Raw genomic sequence first — 21,817 nt, 5'->3', positions numbered from 1 at the left:
GCAGCCACTCCCAGCATAGCTGTTAACTTTTCCCTTTTATAAAGAGAAATTCCCTTATTCTGAATAGGATTCCTCGTAAGAAAAGTGGAAAGTTGACAGCTATGGCTCCTAGTCACCAGTCTAGCTGTCATGTGTGTGTCTCTCTGTGTGTGCAAATACACACCCACACCCACATATATTTGAGGGCCTAACAGCGAAGAGAAAACTCACTTAGTGGGAGAAACGACCTCGAAGCAGAATCGGCGTTCGTGGTCCGGGCAAGGCTTGACGGTGCACAGGCGCAGGTCCTCCACAACCACCGTCAGGACATCCTGGGCTCGGGAAGGAAAAGGGCAGGATTTGGCCCTGGCACAAACAGCCCCCTGCCTCTGCCTCTTCAGATGCCACCATCATTCTTCCCATCCATGCCCTGCTCTCATCCCCGATATTAACCCATCTGAACTCTCCTCCACCCGAAGGATAGAATTCATCTTACACCCACACACCCTGGTGGATTAGCAGATAAGTCTGCCAAACCTGTTTAGGCTCCTAATCCTTCTTTCTTTCTCTCTCTCTCTCATCAGGCTCCTAATTCTTCATTCAACAAAGCAAGGTGAAGGGGTGGGGGACGGGCCAATTCTTTCGGTAGTTTGGGTGCAATTGAGATTTGCAGAAAGCAGGGTTGGAAAGCCAAGAACTGATTTTTCATCTCAGGACTGCACTGCCAATTCCTGAGAAGCCTTTAATCTTAATGATTTGGATCGCCAGCGTTCCAGGGCTTGTCAAACGACCCTTCTTGAAAAGGAATCTCATAAACTGAAAGTATCCAGCAACGCTGAAAGTATTCAAAGGGCAGAGCTCAAATGACCATTTTTTCCTTATGTACGGCATAAATTTTATTTCTTATACAAACATCGAGGCACGGGGCCAGTAAACGGCCACATTTAAGACCACACAGAACCCCTATTCTCAACAATAACGGAACTCACAGATGGAGAATGCTTTTATTTTTAGAAATATTTGCAAAGGGAACCTTTGTATGAGTAACCGTATTTTTTGCTCTATAAGACTCACCTTTTCCCTCCTAAAAAGTAAGGGGAAATGTGTGTGCATCTTATGGAGCGAATGCAGGCTGCGCAGCTATCCCTGAAGCCAGAACAGCAAAAGGGATTGCTGCTTTCGCTGCGCAGCGATCCCTCTTGCTGTTCTGGCTTCTGAGATTCAGAATATTTTTTTTCTTGTTTTCCTCCTCCAAAAACTAGGTGCGTCTTGTGGTCTGGTGCGTCTTATAGAGCGAAAAATACGGTAATAATGTACGATCCCTTTGGAACTGTGCAGTTGTCTTTGCGCTTTTGTCCTTCCGGGCTGTGGCGCTTTCTATTTTAAATTCTTTTGTTGTCTTACTTTTTGTTGCAAACAAATCAATAAAATTAAAAGAAGAAGAAGAGGGGTTTGCATGGGGACAGAGCGAGGGAAATCCTGGACTATCCCTGGGCCTTTTACTTCCTAGCTGACTTCTCGATCTCTTTCATGTTTAGACTGATACAGTGGTGCCCCGCAAGACGAATGCCTCGCAAGACGAAAAACTCGCTAGACGAAAGAGTTTTCCGTCTTTTGAGTCGTTCCGCAAGACGAATTTCCCTATGGGCTTGCTTCGCAAGACGAAACGTCTTGCGAGTTCTTGCGAGTTTTTTTCCTTTTTCTTAAAGCCGCTAAGCCGCTAATAGCCGCTAAGCCGTTAATAGCCGCTAAGCCGCTAATGGCCGCTAAGCCGGTAATAGCCGTGCTTCGCAAGACGAAAAAACCGCTAGACGAAGAGACTCGTGGAATGGATTAATTTCGTCTTGCGAGGCACCACTGTACTCTAATGTCTAATACACTTTTAAAGCCATCCAAGTGGCAGGGAGTTCCGTAGCTTAACTAAGCACTGTGCAAATATTTTATTTTATCTGTCCTACATCTTCCAAAACTTTATGGAGTGTCCCTGAATTCTTGTGTTTGACAGAGGAAGAAAGGCTTTTCTCTGTTCACCTCTTGCCAACTTCAAGTGTGCTGCCTCTTAAACTCCCTTTTCTCTAAACTAAAAAGTCCAAAACGCTGCAAGCTTTTCTTCTATGATCTTTTCAGCAGCCCTTTACTAAATCTCTTCCCCCGTCTATGATATCTCTTTGGAGCCAAGGCAACCACTTTGAATACCAAAGAGCTCCAACATCTCATCGGCCTTAATTTCAACAAATTAGTAATAATAATAATAATAATAATAATAATAATAATAATAATAATAATATTGTTTTATTTATACCCTGCCCTTCCCGCTTCAAAAACCGGGCTCAAGGCGGCTAACAACAAATTTTAAACACTTAATTATAAAAGCAGAATAAAATACAGTATAAAAACGTGGATAACAATAAAATTAAAAAATCAATTTAGAGGAAGTAAGCATTAGATAATCCCCAGGACTAGCTGGCTGAATTGGTCCTACTTGGGCCAGCGAGGAGGCCAGGGGAGAATTAGGAAATTAGGGGAAAAAGGAGGCAGTTGGAATCTTGCCAACCTTATGCCCTTTGCCTGCGCCCAAGTTTTTGCCCCTTCCTCCCACCCCACCCCCAAATATTCACACGCATCTCAGAGGCTCACAAATAAATCCATTTCCTATTCCTCACCTTGGCCTTCTTCTGATACACCAGCTGGTTGCTCTGGATGGAAAACCAGCGCCTGCAATTAAAAAAATATACATAATGAAATTCACAGGAAGAGAATGCGTGAGCATGAGGCAGACCTACAGATGTTCTAGACTAAAGCTGGACTAAACAAACAAGATGAATTTTAACAGGGAGAAATGTAAAATATTGCACTTGGGCAAAAAAAAATGAGAGGCACAAATACAAGATGGGTGACACCTGGCTTGAGAGCAGTACATGTGAAAAGGATCTAGGAGTCTTGGTTGACCACAAACTTGACATGAGCCAACAGTGTGAGGCGGCAGCTAAAAAAGCCAATGCAATTCTGGGCTGCATCCATAGGAGTATAGCATCTAGATCAAGGGAAGTAATAGTGCCACTGTATTCTGCTCTGGTCAGACCTCACCTGGAGTACTGTGTCCAGTTCTGGGCACCACAGTTCAAGAAGGACACGGACAAACTGGAACGGGTCCAGAGGAGGGCAACCAAAATGGCCAAAGGCCTGGAAACGATGCCTTATGAGGAACGGCTAAGGGAGCTGGGCATGTTTAGCCTGGAGAAGAGGAGGTTAAGGGGTGATATGATAGCCATGTTCAAATATATAAAAGGATGTCACATAGAGGAGGGAGAAAGGTTGTTTTCTGCTGCTCCAGAGAAGCGGACACGGAGCAATGGTTCCAAACTACAAGAAAAAAGATTCCACCTAAACATTAGGAAGAACTTCCAGACAGTGAGAGCTGTTCGACAGTGGAATTTGCTGCCAAGGAGTGTGGTGGAGTCTCCTTCTTTGGAGGTCTTTAAGCAGAGGCTTGACAACCATATGTCAGGAGTGCTCTGATGGTGTTTCCTGCTTGGCAGGGGGTTGGACTCGATGGCCCTTGGGGTCTCTTCCAGCTCTAGGATTCTATGATTCTATGAAAGCTTCAAGAAAGGGTTTCCCTCCCTCTTTGACAGAACCTAAACCAGGGGTCAGCAAACTTACCGCACCGGTGTCTCTAGCGCCGATTGCGCGGCGGACCAGAGGGTGGGGGAGCGCATGCCCATACGCGTGTGCACACACTATTTTCGGCACACTTCCGTGTCGGAGGAGCACCGGAAATACAGTGGTACCTCGGGTTAAGTCCTTAATTCGTTCCGGAGGTCCGTTCTTAACCTGAAACTGTTCTTAACCTGAAGCACCACTTTAGCTAATGGGGGCCGCCTGCTGCTGCCGCGCCGCCGGAGCCCGATTTCTGTTCTTATCCTGAAGCAAAGTTCTTAACCTGAAGCACTATTTCTGGGTTAGCAGAGTGTGTAACCTGAAGCGTATGTAACCCGAGGTACCACTGTAGTCTACATAGAATATGTGCCTAAGTTAAAAGATGCTCGACTCAGAATCTCATAGGGCCGTGTTCCAAAGCTCCACCAATCGCAAGCCTCTTTCAGCTCAGAAATCCCACCCACCTCTGGAGCCGACTGGGGCTGAGGAGAGGGTGGTGTGTCTGTGTGTGTGTTTTAATGTTTTTGGGGGCTGATGGGAGTTGTAGTCCAAAACATCTGGAAGGCAACCTGGTGCACAAAGGCTGAGCCTGATCTAAGGACACGTAAAGTTGTTCTCGAACTGAAGCTGAGTGGGCAGAGTAGTCTGGACCTTTGAAATTTACTCAGGAGTAACTTCAGAGAGTTGGATAACAGCCCGGATTGGAATGGAACTAGATGAAGCTGCGTCAGCAGAAAGACAGTTGAAAAAGTATTACAGTGGTGCCCCGCAAGACGAATGCCTCGCAAGACGGAAAACCCACTAGACGAAAGGGTTTTCCGTTTTGGAGGTGCTTCGCAAAACAAATTTCCTATGGGCTTGCTTTGCAAGACGAAAATGTCTTGCGAGTTCCTGTGGTTTTTTCCCCCTCCCCCCCTTTTTCTAAGCCGCTAAGCCGCTTATCTGCTTATCCGCTAAGCCGATAAGCTGCTAAAAGCCGCTAAAAGCCGCTAAAAGCTGCTAAAAGCGCTAATCCGCTAAGCCGTCAATGGCCGTGCTTCGCAAGACGAAAAAACCGCTAGACGAAGAGACTCGCGGAACGGATTAATTTCGTCTTGCGAGGCACCACTGTATTACACAAACAAATCTGTATTCGACGGATGAAAGATTGTATGATTTCTGACACGACTGAGGATCGCAGAGCCAGAGACAAAGACGTTTAGAGAGTTAAAATTGAGATGTGGAAATATAGAAATATCGATGAGAGGCAGGACTGAGATTTAGACATGCTTCAAGGTTCATAATTTGACCTTTATTTTATTTTAGTTTTTTATTTTTATTGGATTATGATAAAGGTAAAGGTAAAGGTACCCCTGCCCGTACGGGCCAGTCTTGACAGACTCTGGGGTTGGTGCGCCCATCTCACTCAAGAGGCCGGGAGCCAGCGCCGTCCGGAGACACTTCCGGGTCACGTGGCGAGCGTGACAAAGCTGCATCTGGCGAGCCAGCGCAGCACACGGAACGCCGTTTACCTTCCCGCCGGAGTGGTACCTATTTATCTACTTGCACGCAGGGGTGCTTTCGAACTGCTAGGTTGGCAGGCGCTGGGACCGAACGACAGGAGCGCACCCCGCTGCAGGGATTTGAACCGCCGACCTTTCGATCGGCAAGCCCTAGGCGCTGAGGCTTTTACCCACAGCGCCACCTGCGTCCCATTGGATTATGATATGATATGTTAATTGGATTTCTTTTATTGGAAAATTAATAAAAACGATCTAACAAAAATAAAGAAAAGATATTTACTCAGGAGAAACTGACTGGACCTCCGAGGTCTAGTCAATTTCACTTCTAAGGAAAACAACGGTGGCTTTGAGCAATAAAGATTCGGCAGCAATATTTTCAAGGAAAACAAGGCATACTTGAATTGGGGGTAAGTCTCGCTCGGCGGGGGATGGACGGATGGTAACCTGTTCTTTTCTTTCCAGTGCCTAAAAGCACAGGTACGTCCTGACCCTTACAAATACTTTCGGAATAATGAGAGGCTGCAAAAACTTCTCCAGGTATTGGAAGGAGGGGGGAGATTATACGCCTCGGGCACTAGCCAATAGGTGCTGATCCTGCACTCAGATAATGTGTATCGATTGCACCACAGACAGTCGCGTTGCTGGGGGGCCGGTTATGGCTTGGAGGGCTGCAAAGATCTGCAAATCCAGTTTGGCCACAGGCCACTGGGTTAGCAGCATAGCTGTCAACTTACAGATTTGAAAATAAGGAACCAGCAGCCTCGAAAATAAGGGATCAGCAGCCAAAATAAGGGATTTTCAGGGCACAGGTATGTTCGACTTCTGAGCCCCTCCGAGCCAAAGGCAGAAAGCCCAGCCAGCAGCCAAACGAAGCCTCAAGCGGTGGTTCCCACAGCGCAGCAACCCGGCAAAGGGGATGCAGCAAGGAAAACCCCCGTCCCCTCTCCGCTGGGAAGCGCTGAGCAAAGGCGAGTCCCCAGGCAAGGCGGCCGATTTGATTGGCACAAGGCATGCAAGCTCCACCCCCCAGTCGTTCTCAGACTCCTTATTGGGTGAGCAACACAGCCAAGCAACGCAGTTGGAGCCTCCCTCCTCCCTGGCCGGCAGGGAGGGAGGGAGGGAGGGAGAGGAGCTGCTTCCTTTGAAACCCAGGAAATTTCAGGGACATCATCAAGAAGGGACAGCAGTGGGACACAGCGCTGGGATAAGGGACTTTCCCACCAAATAAGGGACAGTTGACAGCTATGGTTAGCAGGGGAGGGAAGGAATTGCGGCGGAACGTGAGTAACCAGAGCATTTGGCAACTCAGGCTGCATCCTGCTCATGAGGAATGTAAGGAGAGCCTTGCTGGTGGATCGTGCCCAGCATTCAGTTCTCACTGTGACCAGCCAGAGGCCTAGCAGACCCTGCAAGCAGGAACAACAGAACCAGTGAAGGCGGTGAAGGTCCTGTGTGAGTGGCTGGAGGCAGCTGGAGGATGGATGGCGGCTAACAGATTGAGGTTGAATCCTGGCAAGACAGAAGTACTGTTTTTGGGGGACAGGGGGCGGGCAGGTGTGGGGGACTCCCTGGTCCTGAATGGGGCAACTGTACCCCTGAAGGACCAGGTGCGCAGCCTGGGAGTCATTTTGGACTCACAGCTGTCCATGGAGGCGCAGGTCAATTCTGGGTCCAGGGTGGCTGTCTACCAGCTCCATCTGGTACGCAGGATGAGACCCTCCCTGCCCGCAGACTATCTCGCCAGAGTGGCGCATGTGCTGGTTATCTCCCGTCTGGACTGCTGCAATGCGCTCTACGTGGGGCTACCTTTGAAGGTGACCCGGAAACTACAACTAATCCAGAATGCGGCAGCTAAACTGGTGACTGGGAGTGGCTGCCAAGACCACATAACACCGGTCTTGAAAGACCTAAATTGGCTCCCAGGACGTTTCCAAGCACAATTCAAAGTGTTGGTGCTGACCTAGAAAGCCCTAAACGGCCTCAAAGGCCCAGTAGACCTGAAGGAGCGTCTCCACCTCCATCGTTCGGCCCGGACACTGAGGTCCAGCTCCGAGGGTCTTCTGGCGGTTCCCTCCCTTAGAGAAGTGTTGTCACAGGGAACCAGGCAGAGGGCCTTCTTGGTGCTGGCGCGGTGGTGGTTTCCCCAGCCACTCTGGGCGAATTCCAACAAAGATTAAAAATACAATAAAACATCAGTCATTAAAAACTTCCCTAAACAGGGCTGCCTTCAGATGTTGTCTAAACATCCGATAGTTACTTATCTCTTTGACATCTGGTGGGAGGGCGTTCCACAGGGCAGGTGCCACCACCGAGGAGGCCTCTGCCTGGTTCCCTGTACCTTGGCTTCTCACAGCGAGGGAACCACCAGAAGGCCCTTGGAGGCATACAAGTATACTGGGCCGAGGCCGTTTAGGGCTTTCAAGGTCAGCACCAACACTTTGAATTGTGCTCGGAAACGTACTGTAAACTGTGTTTCCTCTGTGCATCCCCAAACGTTTATTGAGGTTGGAGATAACCTCAATAAATAATGTCCTCAAACCTCACCTGTCCTGCTAGAGAGCGCCGCAAGGTGCGTGTAGAAGACGGGGAGCCTTGCTCACCTGCTCCAGGTCTTGAAGGCATTGCTGGCCCGTTTGTAGAGGTAGCCTTCCATCACCACCCCTCCGGGCTCCGTACGGACCTCGGGAACAACGTCTTCCTGGGACAGGTCCTGGGGAAGAACGGGAGGGGGGCAGACCCACCTAATTAAAGAAAAGATGCCCAAAGAAACAGCCCAGCCACATGCTCCTAAAGTCGACGTGAGTGTTAACCTATTGCTACAATTCTATTCTTCTGATTTTGCCCAAGCCCCGCCCCTCGCTCCTAGACTCCTCCCACCCACCCACAAGCCCCGCCCCGTGCTGTTCCACCCACCGCCACAAGCTCCACCCCTTCGCCCGCAAGCTCCGCCCACACTCCAAGTCTCAGGCGCTCCCCTGCCAAGCCCAGCCGACTGCATTTCGGAACCGCGCCCCATGCTCCAAGACTCCTCCCAGCTGTCCCAAGCCCCGCCCCTTAGAACTTCTCCAAGCGGAAGCTCCGCCTCCCCTAACTGGGCGGCTTCCGTAAGGCAAAACTGAGGCACACACACACAGAGAGGGCTCAAACCTTTTGCTTGATCACAGTGTGCCTCTGTTCCATGTCTCGCTTCTCTCGGGCCGACTCCAGGACCAACTGATCGAGCTGGAGGAAGAGAGGGAGGGGAGATGAGGCCGGACGCCTGAGTCCCTTTCTCACACAAAAGTTTGCCTGGCATTCTCTGCCCGCCGGACTGGGGAGGGAGGCCCATTCCAGCCAAAACAACAGATCTGGGGTCACCCTGCAACACAGAATGTCACTTCCGCCAGGAAGACGGTGGAGCGAGATTTGAACTCGGAATAACCATAACTGGGGGGGGGGGGAACAGATTTGAAAGGAGTTTAAGGAAGGAGCATGGAAGGCTGATAGGATGATGGGAGTCAATAATAATAATAATAATAATAATAATAATAATAAAATTTATTTATCTCCCGCCCTCCCCAGCTGAAGCCGGGCTCAGAGCGGCTAACAACAGTAAAATGATAAAACATTCTAAAATCATTTCATTATAAATGATTATAAATGATCGATGGTTCGCCGATCTCCACATGTACTACAAATCCCATCATCCTGAGTCAGCTCAGCCGACTGCCCTGGATGATGGGTGCTGCAGTCCAACGGCAACCCAAGGTCGAAGAATGCTGGCTCAGAGCAGCCTTCACCAACCCGGTGCCCTCCAGATGTTTGAGCTGCGCTGGAGCATGGGACTTGTAGTCCAACATCGGGAGGCTATCACATCGGCCAAGGCTGTAACAGCCTTCCGGAGGGCTTCCCGCGCTAGGGGAGCAACACCGGAAATAATCCACACTATACCTGCAGGAGTCACTTGCCACTAACCCTTACAGCTGCACCTCCGGCCATGTCAGGGTCCTAGTCCTCATTATGGGCTTGGAGAACCCAGAATCAGAAACCCCCAATTCCAGCATTTTCCTCCCAACATCCAAATCGTTTCCACCCGCCTCCAAGCTTTCCCTCTCGCCGGTCTTGCGATCACATGCACTCTGCAAAGAATCTCCTATCAGCTAAGTTGCCTACCTCAAAAAGCCAGAAGCAGAGCTCAGAGGTTGCTGCATTTCGGCAGCCGGCATGGAATCTGAATTCCTGCATCCTGTTTTGATCCGATTCTTCTTTGCTGACAGGGCTGGTTCCCCAGCCTCCCACCGCCCAAGCCAGCTTCCTCCCTCTCCCTCTAGCAGTTGCCAGGAGGCAAGCAGGAGAAAATCATAGCGAGAAGCCTGCTGAATCAAGCCAGCGGCCCAGCAAGCAGCATTCGAACTCAAGAGCCATTCCCCTGTCCTGCCGTTTCCAGCAAACCCTATCCAGAAGCTTTTCCTGCTTCTGACAGTGGTGACAGAGCATAGGAACTGCGGCTGGTAAACATCAATAGCTCTCGCTCCTCTGTGAATTTATCCAATCCTCTTTTACAGCCCACCCAGTGGCAGGGAGTTCCACAGTCTAACTGGGCATCTGTCCTAAATCTTCCAATGCTCAGCTTTGTCGGTTTGTCTTTGAGTTCCAGTGTTATGGAAGAGGAAGGAGAACATTATCTCTTTCCTGCCCGCCCATCTCCCCGCCGCTTCCTTCGAACCTGGCACCCTCCCGGGACTCCTCCGGGCGCTCACCTGAGCCGCCAGGTCCTTGCGATACTGCTCCAGCCGCTTCGCCGTCTGGAACCCCTGCTCCAGGTAGAATGACTGAGCCTCCATGAACGTCAACATCTGGAAAAACAGGAAGCAGCTGCTGACGTTACCAGCGTTCGCACCCGGCTCTTTGGCTGAAAAGAGCGATGTGCTATACGGTTGGTTAAAATGAGACAGCCCTGACGGCTTATAATCTTGAACAAAGAAAAGCACAACACGCAAGGAAAGGGGAATAGGGAGGGAAGAGGAGGAAAGCAAACTCGGGCACAGATTCCTAAATAGCTTTTGGCATAATCAGCAGGCGCAGAAAACGGTTCGGGGTAGGAGCTGGTCTGTTGGAAAAGCACCAAACTTTTAGAAGACATCTGAAGGCAGCCCTGTTTAGGGAAGCTTTTAATGTTTAATAGGTTATTGTATTTTAGTGTTCTGTTGGAAGCCGCCCAGAGTGGCTGGGGAAACCCAGCCAGATGGGCGGGGTATAAATATACAGTGGTGCCCCGCAAGACGAACGCCTCGGAAGATGAAAAACTCGCTAGACGAAGGAGTTTTTCATTTTCTTAGCCGCTTCGCAAGACGCATCTCCCCATGGGCTTGCTTCGCAAAACGAAGCTTGCCCCGCAAGCTCTGGGGATAGCGGGGAAGCGCAGCGTGCCTTCCCCTCTCTCCCCGAACCCCTTTTGAACCAAGGGGTGGCAACGGGGAGAAGCGATTCTCCCCGCTGCCCCTTCCCTTGGTTTAAAACAGGTCCGGGGACAGGTCCGCCGCGCGCCTTCCCCTCTGTCCCCGGAGATTGCGGGGCGGGCAACGGGGAGAAGCAATCTTCTCCCCGCCGCCCCTTGCTTTAAACAGGTCCGGGGACAGAGGGGAAGGCGCTCGGCACTTTCCCTCTGTCCCCGGACGGTCTCCATAGGAACGCATTGATTGATTTTCAATGCATTCCTATGGGAAACCGTGCTTCGCAAGACGAAAAACTCGCAAGAAGAAAAAATTTGCAGAACGAATTAATTTCGTCTTGCGAGGCACCCCTGTAATCATCATCATCATCATCATCATCTATGATTTTAAAAGAAAAAGGTTCAGGGTTCTGGGATTGCCTAGAAGCCACTGTTTTTTTTACCAGGAAAGCCTAGACAAGTGGGAGGTGGCTATAGTTGGTTATCACAGGGCAGGAGGAACTCTGCATGTGCTCAGAGGTACCATCATTTCTCTACATGTGCTTCAGACCTAAGCCTGAAAACAGGCTGAATTGAGGATGGGAGACCCAGTTTTTCCAGTGCACCTGCCAGCGCCCCACACAGTACAGGTGCACAGCCAAGGAACCAGGATTTAATCCCCTGGTCCACAGCTGGCCAGTGGCGTAGCGTGGGTTGTCAGCACCCGGGGCAAGGCAAGTAATTTGCGCCCCCTAACCCGTGGATTTGCGCCCCCTAACCCGTGGATTTCCCCTAACCCCAGATGTTGCGCCCGGTGCGGCCGGCCCCCCCTGCACCCCCCCACGCTACGCCACTGCAGCTGGCCGGGGCTGATAGGATTTGTAGTCCAAAATTTCTGGCTGGCCAACACCGAACCACAACCCGTCGTGTACTCACAAACTTCAGGATCTCAAACTTCTTCTTCGACTGGATCACGTTGATCTGAAAGACAGAGAAGAATTCTTCCATTTTTTCTTCTTATTTTTTCTTTTTCCCCTTTTCTCTTTTTTGTTCTTTTTTTATATCTGTGTGCTTATCTGAAAAAATATGTATTTGTATGTATTTTGCAATAATTATGTTAAATAAAATTTAATATTTATATTTTTTTTTTAAAAAAAAACAAAGACAGAGAAGCCCGTTCCGTCGCTTCGGTCCTTCGTCCTTTGCTCCCAACGCAAAGCGTGCCGTTCGCCCAGAGACCCTCTCCCAACTTTCATTTTATCCTTTTTAAACATTTCTTGCACAGGAAGAAATAAAGAAAATATTAAGAATATCGTATAGTAAAAGGCCAGAGGCATTTTAAATGGTGATATTCCAAAAGACAAAACTATTTTTTTCTTATACGCAACGTCTGCAGCAAGAATCCTGGTAGAAAGGGGAACAGGTACCCACTAGGGGGGAGTGGCTCTGTAAGCTCTCAGAATACTTAGAATTATCCAAATTGACAGACATAATAAGACAAAAACCAAAAAGCGAAGTAAAAAAAGAATGGGAGTGCCTAAATGAATACCTCAAAAGTCAAGGTTTGAGGGCAGAAATCTGGCTGAGTCTGGAATAACCTTGTGAAGTGAAAGGATATGAAAGAAGGATTTATATCTAGATGTTAGGGCAGAGATGATAAGGAAAACAGGAAAACAGGAAGACACAATGAGAGATAAAGGAGGTGCTGTGGGATTGGTGGAAGTCAACGTCTTGTTGTTGTTGTTTTAGTGTTTATAATACCATATTTTTCGCCCTATAGGACGCACTTTTTCCTCTCCAAAAATTAAGGGGAAATGTGTGTGCGCCCTATGGGGCGGATGCAGGCTTTCGCTGACCCCTCTCGCTCTCCAGGTTTCAGGAGAGCCCCACCGCCAGCCCCACAAACTTGGGGGGCAGCGGGAGGCGCAGCGCGCCTTTCCCGCTGTCCCCCAACTTGGTTAGAAGGCTGGCGGCGGGCTTCCCCCTCCTCCAGCCCCGCAAGCTCCCAGAGCGATGCCAAAGCTGCACACAGCTTCGGCATCGCTCTGGGTCCCGTTCTGGGGGATGGGGGAGGAGGAAGCTTGGGCTTCCCCCACCCCAGCCCCACGCCTGGGGGGGGGGGGAAATAATTTTTTTCCTTTATTTCCCCCCCCCTCAAAATCTAGGTGCGTCCTATGGGCCGGTGCATCCTATAGGGCGAAAAATACGGTATATATAATGTCTATAATATATAATATTATAATATTATATTATATATTATATAATATACTAATATAATATATATATAATATAATGTCTGTGGTTATTCCTGTGTGCAATTTGGTATTTGTGTTTTCTCTTTCTTCTTTTCTTGCTGTATCAATAAAATAATAAATAAATAAATAACCAAAAGGAGAGCCACGCCCCTTTGCCACGCCCACTTTGTCCTGGCCCCGTCCCCAAAACACCACCCCAACGAGGTTGACCCGAAGGGAACGCCCTCCTTGCATAGAGAAAGGCCCTCCAAGACCCAGGCCGAATCGGACAGGAGGGGGAATCCGCTGGGTCCTGCCGCCCTCCCCCAGAGCCGAGGGAAGGACCATAGCTGTCAACTTACAGATTTGAAAATAAGGGACCAGCAGCCTCGAAAATAAGGCATCAGCAGCCAAAATAAGGGATTTTCCCAGCACAGGTATGTTCAACTTCTGAGCCAAAGGCAGAAAGCCCAGCCAGCAGCCAAACGAAGCCTCAAGCGGTGGTTCCCACAGCGCAGCAACCCGGCAAAGGGGATGCAGCAAGGAAAACCTCCGTCCCCTCTCCGCTGGGAAGCGCTGAGCAAAGGCGAGTCCCCAGGCAAGGCGGCCGATTTGATTGGCACCAGGCCTGCAAGCTCCACCCCCCAGTTGTTCTCAGACTCCTTATTGGGTGAGCAACGCAGCCGAGCAACACAGTTGGAGCCTCCCTCCTCCCTGGCCGGCAGGGAGGGAGGGAGGGAGAGGAGCTGCTTCCTTTGAAACCCGGGAAATTTCAGGGACATCATCAATAAGGGACAGCAGCGGAACACGGCGCTGGGATAAGGGACTGTCCCGCCAAATAAGGGACACTTGACAGCTATGGAAAGGACCCAGGAGTCCAAGCTGCCCGCTAGCGGCCCACCTGCAGCACGTAGTCGAGGGCTCGGGCGCGGAAGGTGGTTCGGGCGGCTTTCAGGGCGACCACGGCCTCCTCGGCTTCGTGGTGGCGCCGCCGCGGCACCTCGGCGTTGTGGTGCAAGGCGCTGGCGAGGCTTTCGCTGCCGCGTTCAAATTCCTTCCGGGTCTCCTTGAACTGCTTCATGTCCCTGAAACACACGTTTTGGTCGTATCGCAAAACGGCAAGGAGACATATTGGATCGGAAAGAAACCCGCCCTTTCTGGAGACGCGAGGGGGTTGGGATGGATGACCTTTGGAGGGCCCCCCTCCCAGCTCTACAATTCCACGAGGTCGGATTACATCGGTGGTTGTACCCCTCAACTTTTGTAGCTACGCAGAGTGGCTGGGGCAACACAGTCAGATGGGCGGGGTACAAATAACATAACAACATAACATAACATAACATAACATAACATAACATAACATAACATAACATAACATAACATAACATAACATAACATAACATAACATAACATAACAACATAACATAACATAACATAACAACAACATAACATATTATTATTATTATTATTATTATTATTATTATTATTATTATTATTGATGATAATAATAAGCAACGTGGCAGAGGCCCCACACTCCTTTTTTGCACCATACGTAATAAATGCACAGTGGTGCCTCGCAAGACGAAATTAATCCGTTCCGCGATTCTCTTCGTCTAGCGGTTTTTTCGTCTTGCGAAGCAAGCCCATTGACGGATTAGCGGATTAGCGCTATTAGCGGCTTTTAGCGGCTTAGCGGCTTATCGGATAAGCGGCTTAGCGGCTTAGAAAAAGGGGGGGAGGGGGAAAACCCCGCAGGAACTCGCAAGACATTTTCGTCTTGCGAAGCAAGCCCATAGGAAATTCGTTTTGCGAAGCACCTCCAAAATGGAAAACTCTTTCGTCTAGCGCGTTTTTCGTCTTGCGAGGCATTCGTCTTGCGGGGCACCACTGTATGCCAATCTACCAAAAATGTTTTACTAAAATCTATGGGATGATTAGCTGAAAGGTTTCAGCTCTCAGGAACTCCTGGCATAATAATAATAATAATAATAATAATAATAATAATAATAATAATAATAATTTTATTTATAATAAATTTTATTTATACCCCGCCCTCTCCGGCCAGAGCTGGGCTCAGGGTGGCTAACACCAGTAAAATTTGGCGCTGGCAGCTGCCAAAACCGCAACTGCCCACAAAATCTAAAGCTTTACATCAGGGGTCAGCAAACTTTTTCAGCAGAGGGCCGGTCCACCGTACCTCAGACCTTGTGGGGGGCCGGACTGTATTTTGAAAAATTAAATAAAAATGAACGAATTCCTATGCCCCACAAATAACCCAGAGGTGCATTTTAAATAAAAGGACACATTCTACTCATGTAAAAACACGCTGATTCCCGGACCGTCCGCAGGCCGGATTGAGAAGGCAATGGAAACGGATCAGGCCCCCGGGCCTTACTTTGCCTACCCATGCTTTACATGCATTACAGGGAACCAGGCACAGGGCCTTCTCGGTGGTGGCACCCTCCCTGTGGAACTCCCTCCCACCAGATGTCAAAGAGAACAACTACCAGACTTTTAGAAGACACCTGAAGGCACCCCTGTTTAGGGAAGCTTTTAATGTTTGGTGCATTACTGTATTTTAATATTTTGTTGGAAGCCGCCCAGGGTGGCTGGGGTATAAATAATAAATTATTATTATTATTATTATGGCTTGCAATTTTCTCTTTCACGGAAAGTGTTAGCTGGGTGATTGTAGCAGGCAGCTGCTGCAAAAAGGGGACCTTATAAGCTCAAGTTGTACATGTGATCTGTGGGACTCACCGCCACAAGATGTGAGAGTGCCTATTGGATCCACCCTCAAAGACCAAATACAGCATGGGAAATACGAGAAAGGTTCGACACCCTCCCCCTTTGAAACGCAAAAGTGCCCCCCCCACAGCCGACCTGTAGCTGCCTTCCTTCTAGTACCCCCCACCCCGCAAAAAACCGACCCTTCGGAGCGGGCGCCCCAATCACAATACATACTCTTTCACCAGACTCTGCAGCTGATGTTTGAGGGACTGTTGCGTCGTATCCAGAAGCTCCTACGACAAAGAAAGGCAGGAAGATAAAAGGGCCGCAGTTCACCTCCAAGTAGGGCTGCTGCTAGTCCGTGTAGGGACTATTGAGCTATCAGATCAGCATAAGGTGACTTCCTCTGCTGGGTTGGGACCAGAGCTTACAGGTCTCTGCCTCCTTTGTGCATGGAAATGTCCGGGGTCCAACCCCTGCTATGGCGAGCCAGGTTGGGAATCTCCCTTCACCGAGAGCTGCTGCCAGCCAGTGCAGGCTAGATGGACGGGTGTCCTCGACTCCTTCCTAGGTTCTCAACCTTTCCCCACCCACATTTGGAGGGTGACAGAGCGGCTGAGCACCCTTTGGGAAAGAGGAAGGGCGCCGGAAAGACGCGTGACGCCGCTCACCTCGTGGCCGTCAATCATCTTCTTCAAGCTCTCGGAAAACTTCTCAAGGCACTCCTGGAAAACAAGGGGAATCGCAGGGTTGGAAGGAAGGGCCCTCCAAAGGTCATCCAGCCCAACCCCGCCTGCGAGAAGGGAGCAAATCAAGCAAGGAAGAGAGGCGTTGGGCAGAGGGCACAGAGTTTGGGGTTTCCCGGTACCCCTGCTTACGATCCGGGGATCAGAGCAGAGACGGAAGGCACGTTGCAGGCTGGAATCTGCAATGCCTTCTCCGCTAGCCCCAAAATTAAAAAAAAACAAGTTTCTAGATCTCATTTTTTCCCCGTAATTTTTTTCCAGAGCTCGTTGTGGGCTGCAGAAATAGCCAAGCGGGCTCCAAATTTAGAGACTGACCTGAACGCCCCCCCCCCGGACCCCCAGACTTAAGCATTTCCTGTTTCGCCCGCCACAAACAGCCCTCGGTTTGCTCAGAGGGAAGTGGTGGGCGCTGCTGTTTCACTTGAAACCGCCACATCTAATGCAGAACCCCTTTCGGTCTGGCTACTCAGGACAAAGTGGCAGGAAAGCAATGTGCGGTCACCTAAACACCCCCCCCCCAAACACACATGCGGCAAAAACACACAGTGGCGGTGCGCGTCAGTATAGCTTCCTGCCCACGCCATACATTCAACGCTCACAAGTGGTGTTGGGGGGTGAGTGTTCAGACGCCTGGGCTCTCACTTGTGGGGTGCCTCAGGGTTCCGTCCTCTCCCCTATGCTTTTTAATATCTATATGAAGCCGCTGGGAGAGATCATCAGGGGGTTTGGGCTGGGTGTCCATCAATATGCAGATGATACCCAGCTCTACCTCTCTTTCAAATCAGAACCAGTGAAGGCGGTGAAGGTCCTGTGTGAGTGTCTGGAGGCGGTTGGAGGATGGATGGCGGCTAGCAGATTGAGGTTGAATCCTGACAAGACAGAAGTACTGTTTTGGGGGGACAGGAGGCGAGCAGGTGTGGGGGACTCCCTGGTCCTGAATAGGGTACCTGTGCCCCTGAAGGACCAGATGTGCAGCCTGGGAGTCATTTTGGACTCACAGCTGTCCATGGAGGCACAGGTCAATTCTGTGTCCATGGCGGCTGTCTACCAGCTCCATCTGGTACGCAGGATGAGACCTTCCCTGCCCACAGACTATCTCGCCAGAGTGGTGCAGACTCTAGTTATCTCCCGCTTGGACTACTGCAATGTGCTCTACGTGGGGCTACCTCTGAAGGTGACTCGGAAACTGCAATTAAGGCAGAATGCGGCAGCTAGACTGGTGACTGGGAGTGGCTGTCTGGACCACATAACACCAGTCCTGAGAGATCTGAATTGGCTCCCAGTACGTTTCTGAGCACGATTCAAAGTGTTGGTGCTGACCTTGAAAGCCCTAAACGGCCTCAAAGGCCCAGTAGACCTGAAGGAGCATCTCCGCCCCGACGCTGAGGTCCAGCTCCGAGGGCCTTCTGGCGGTTCCCTCCCTGTGAGAAGCCAGGTTACAGGGAACCAGGCAGAGGGCCTTCTCGGTAGTGGCGCCCGCCCTGTGGAACGCCCTCCCTTCAGATGTGAAGGAAATAAGGAGCTATCTTCTCTTTTTAAAACATCTGAAGGCAGCCCTGTTTAGGGAAGTTTATAATATTTAATGCTGTATTGTTTTTAACACTTGATTGGAAGCCGCCCAGAGTGGCTGGGGAAACTCAGCCAGATGGGTGGGGTATAAATAAATAAATTATTATTATTATTATTATTATTATTATTATTATTATTATTATTATTACAGCTCCCCCCCCCCAGAGGAAACCTGGAAACTGCAGTTTGCTGCGGGTGCTGGGAGTTATAGTTCCGCTAAGGGGTGAACTACAGTTCCCAGGTTGCTCTCGGGGGGGGGGGAGTCATGCGCTTTAAGTGCACAGTGTCGTGCACAGCCTGTTTCCTATGTTCCTCTTTCAGGCTGTTGCTCTGCGGTAGGACACATGCCTGGCATGCAGAAGGTTTTAGGTTCAATCCCCAACAGCACGTCCGGGTAGGGCTGGCAAAAAGACTTGAAATCTTAGAGAGTTGCTGCTAGCTACATACCGTATTTTTTGCTCTATAGGTCGCACTTTTCCCCCTCCAAAAATGAAGGGGAAATGTGTGTGCGTCCTGTGAAGCGAATGCAGGCTCCTGGGCTTCAGCGATAGCAACGCGAAGCCTCCGAAGCGCAGAGGGAGTGCTCCCTCCGAGCTCCGGAGGCTTTGCATTGCTATCGCTGAAGCCTGGATAGCGAGAACGGTCGGTGCGCACCGACCCCTCTCGCTCTCCAGGCTTCAGGGATAGCCGCCTGAAGCCTTCGGAGCACAGCGCGAGTTCTCGCTGCGCTCCGGAGGCTTCGGGTTCCTTTTGCTGAAGCCGGGAGAACAAGCAAAAGGAACCCGAAGCCTGCGCAGCGCAGCGGGAACTTGCGCTGCGCTCCGAAGGCTTCAGGGATCTTTGAGGCTGGCGGTGGAGGAAAGCAGCGCTTCCCCCCACCGCCAGCCCCACAAGCTCGGGGGGCAGCGGGAAGGCTGCGCGCAGCCTTTGCGCTGCTCCCTGACTTGGTCTTTGGGGCTGGTGGTGGGGGGCCAGCCCCAAAGAGCAGGTCGAAAGGAACCCGAAGCCTCCGGAGCCCAGCGGAAACTCCCACTGGGCTCTGGAGGCTTCGGGTTAGTGCCTCTTCAGCGAAGTGGCAGGAAGGGTCTCCACAAAAAATCATACATCCACTGTTTCGTTCAGAATATTTTTTTCCCCTTGTTCTCCCCCTCTAAAACAAGGTGCGTCCTATGGTCGGGTGCGTCCTATAGAGCGAAAAATACGGTAGGTGGCAACAAAACAGTTTCCATCTTTTTTTAATTCAGCGCCGAAGTTTTATGCGGACATTTAAAAAAAAAACTTTTTTTAAAAGGCTTCTACTGATAGTTCTAATTTCAGGTAGGTAGCCGTGCAGGTTCTTCCGCAGTCGAAATAAAAATAATAAAAAATAAAAAATTGTCCAGTAGCGCCTTAGAGACCAGCTAAGTTTGTTCTGGTATAATCTTTCATATCTGAAGAAGTGTGCATGCACACGAAAGCTTATACCCAGAACAAATCTAATTGGTCTCTGAGGTGCTACTGGACAATTTTTTATGTTAATTTTATTTTTATTTTGATAGTTCCTGTTATACAAAAATCTCCAAATGGGTCCGAACTTCAATGTCTAAAACTGGTAGAGATTACACTAAGGGTGGCCAAATTCTGTGCAACCGCCATAAAACTGTACTACCAAAATGACTAAGGTTTTAAATGATAATCTTAGGTTATATTTGAGTGATCAAGATTTAATATATATTTTTAAACTGCCGCTATATCTGAATTGCCTCTGTTATACCCAATTGCAATTCAATGTATTCCTGTTGTGTTTTATGATTTTCCTGATATTGTAAGTGACCTGGAACTGGTCTGTGATCGTAATAATAAAATTCTATTCTATTTTGATAGTTCTCTTGTTTCATTCTCACGTAAATTGCTTTGGCGGTTGTTGCTTTTTTATAAAAACAACACTCAAGCGGCGTGTAAATTTTACAGAGTAAAACAAATAAGTAAGAAACGCCGCGTCAGGTGGAACCTGAAAAATCGGGCTTCCCTAGCCCCCAGGCACTCACCAGCGAAGGGCACTCTGCGCGTGCTCAGAGGCACTGCCTTGGCACAGCTAAGCCCCCGGCTGTGAAAACAGGTTCTAAAGGGTGGAAAACCGGCTCCAGGTCACCCAGTTGCCCTGCCCCACTCCCAGACCTCAAATAAAATGGCGCAATTAGGTGATTAACGATGTTTACCTGCACCCGGTCACCTCACCACTAAGCCAATGTTCCCCCCCCCCCCCGAAAAAAAGGTGTGCCCAAAAATCACACCCCCCAGGCCTCGGCAAAACCCGTCTTTCAAGCCCAGTGGCTCGGCAAACGCCGGGCAGGCTAGCTCAGGCAACAAAAGCAACCTTTCCACTTTCCCACCCCACATTCAAACGAGATGCCCCTCCACCTTGGTATCTGGGCTCGCACACCTTTCCTCTTCCCTCCTCCTCCGCCTTTCCTCCAGGCACGACCGCCCGTTTCCCCCACCACACACAGCAAACTTACGCTCATCATGGTGTCCCCCGGGGAATTCTGAGACAGCTCCTGGACCCCGGAGACGAAATTCTTGCTGTGGGCGCAGTATTGCCGCCCCGAATCCAGCATCGTGGTGCAGAGTTTGAGGAGCTGGGGGGGGTGGGCAGGAGAGAGGGGGCAATGAACAGGGAGGTCAGGCAACGCGAGAGACGGACAGGGGTGGCTGCCAACGCCAGCCCGCTGCCCGGGAAGGCAGAACAACGCCCCTCCCCATGTGGAAATCTCAGCTTTCCCTCCCTCCCAGCTCATTTGCACTGCAAATAATAATAATAATAATAATAATAATAATAATAATAATAATAAAATTTATTTATACCCTGCCCTCCCCGGCCAGAGCCGGGCTCCACCAATAAAATCACAGTAAAAACCTAATAGGGGAAAAGGGGGGAAAAGAAAAAAACACACTTTAAAATACAGGTTAAAATGCAATTTAAAATGCAGCCTCGTTTTAAAAGTAGCCGATAAATCAAGACCATAAGGGGAAGGAAACATAAGGATCAGACAGAGTCCAAACCAAAGGCCAGGCGGAACAGACCCCATCGCTCATGGTCTGTACAAATCGGCAGCCCCCCGTGGCTTCAGACATCCCATAAACACATCTCTTCACCCAGGCATTCCCTGTCCAATAAGACCGGACCCTGTCGCTACCGAATTTCTGTTCTTACGATGCGGTTCATATACAAGCCACAAGCTTTTCACAGCCGTGAATAAGCAATGATGATATTTTGTTTATTCGTTGAATTTGCAACCCCACCAAAGAGCTCAAGATGGCAGCTGCGTGGCCCATCTCCCAAATTATTCCGCACAACAACCTTGCGAGGTAGGCCGGGAGAGGCAGTTAAGGGTCATGGCTGCGTGGAGATTTGAACCCAGGTCTCCCAAGGTCCCGGTCCGACACTCTAACCACTACACTGCAAACCGCCCTCTGGTCCTGGGATGAAAGGCAGTGCAAAATTCAATTATTAATAATAATAATACACCACACTGAGTAAGCAAGGAAATTGAGTTCAATGGGACTTGGCAGGGCTTGTGAATAGACGGCTGCAAAGCCGTCCTCTTTCTGCACTGCAGGGGAATGGGCCAGATCCAGCTCTCGAATTCTAGGATCCCTCATGTTTAAATACAGCACGCTTGCATTTAAGAGGTTGGGATCCAGCGGCATTCGTGACGCCGCAGGAATCCCATCAGTCTGCAAAGCCAGAGGCCGACTGCTATGCAGGTTGGAGCCCGCCTGTGCCTGAACCCCACAGATTCTCCCCACAGATTCTTACAGCCTATGCCCACCTCACAAGGTTGTTGTGAAGAAGGCGAGGATCAGGGGAGAGAGAACCACAAGTTCCTCCGAGGTAAAACAGGATCTTTAAAAATGGAAAAAAATTGTGTATGTATACAGTCATACTTCGGGTTACAGACGCTTTAAGTTGCGTTTTTTCAGGTTAAGGACCCGCCGAAACCCAGA

At 49.9% G+C, this 21,817-nt stretch overlaps 1 protein-coding gene across 1 annotated transcript in view; it reads right to left on the bottom strand.

The window, feature by feature from the left end:
- Positions 1-21,817, bottom strand: part of ACAP1 (ArfGAP with coiled-coil, ankyrin repeat and PH domains 1) — a 53,758-nt gene that overhangs the window by 21,069 nt on the left and 10,872 nt on the right. Inside the window, exons 3-12 of the mRNA XM_081835664.1 lie at positions 20,329-20,448; positions 16,187-16,240; positions 15,750-15,808; positions 13,687-13,870; positions 11,488-11,532; positions 9,881-9,976; positions 8,289-8,363; positions 7,742-7,851; positions 2,643-2,694; positions 211-311 (exon numbers count right to left, since the gene is read on the bottom strand). Of these exons, the coding sequence (XP_081691790.1) occupies positions 211-311; positions 2,643-2,694; positions 7,742-7,851; positions 8,289-8,363; positions 9,881-9,976; positions 11,488-11,532; positions 13,687-13,870; positions 15,750-15,808; positions 16,187-16,240; positions 20,329-20,448 (896 nt within the window). The remainder of the gene's footprint in view (positions 1-210; positions 312-2,642; positions 2,695-7,741; positions 7,852-8,288; positions 8,364-9,880; positions 9,977-11,487; positions 11,533-13,686; positions 13,871-15,749; positions 15,809-16,186; positions 16,241-20,328; positions 20,449-21,817) is intronic.

This window comes from Podarcis erhardii (assembly GCF_964252035.2).
Source record: "Podarcis erhardii genome assembly, chromosome: 13".
Classification (NCBI taxonomy): domain Eukaryota; kingdom Metazoa; phylum Chordata; class Lepidosauria; order Squamata; family Lacertidae; genus Podarcis; species Podarcis erhardii.
The sequence above is the reverse complement of the archived record's forward strand: the minus strand, read 5'-3'. Positions and strand labels throughout refer to the sequence as shown.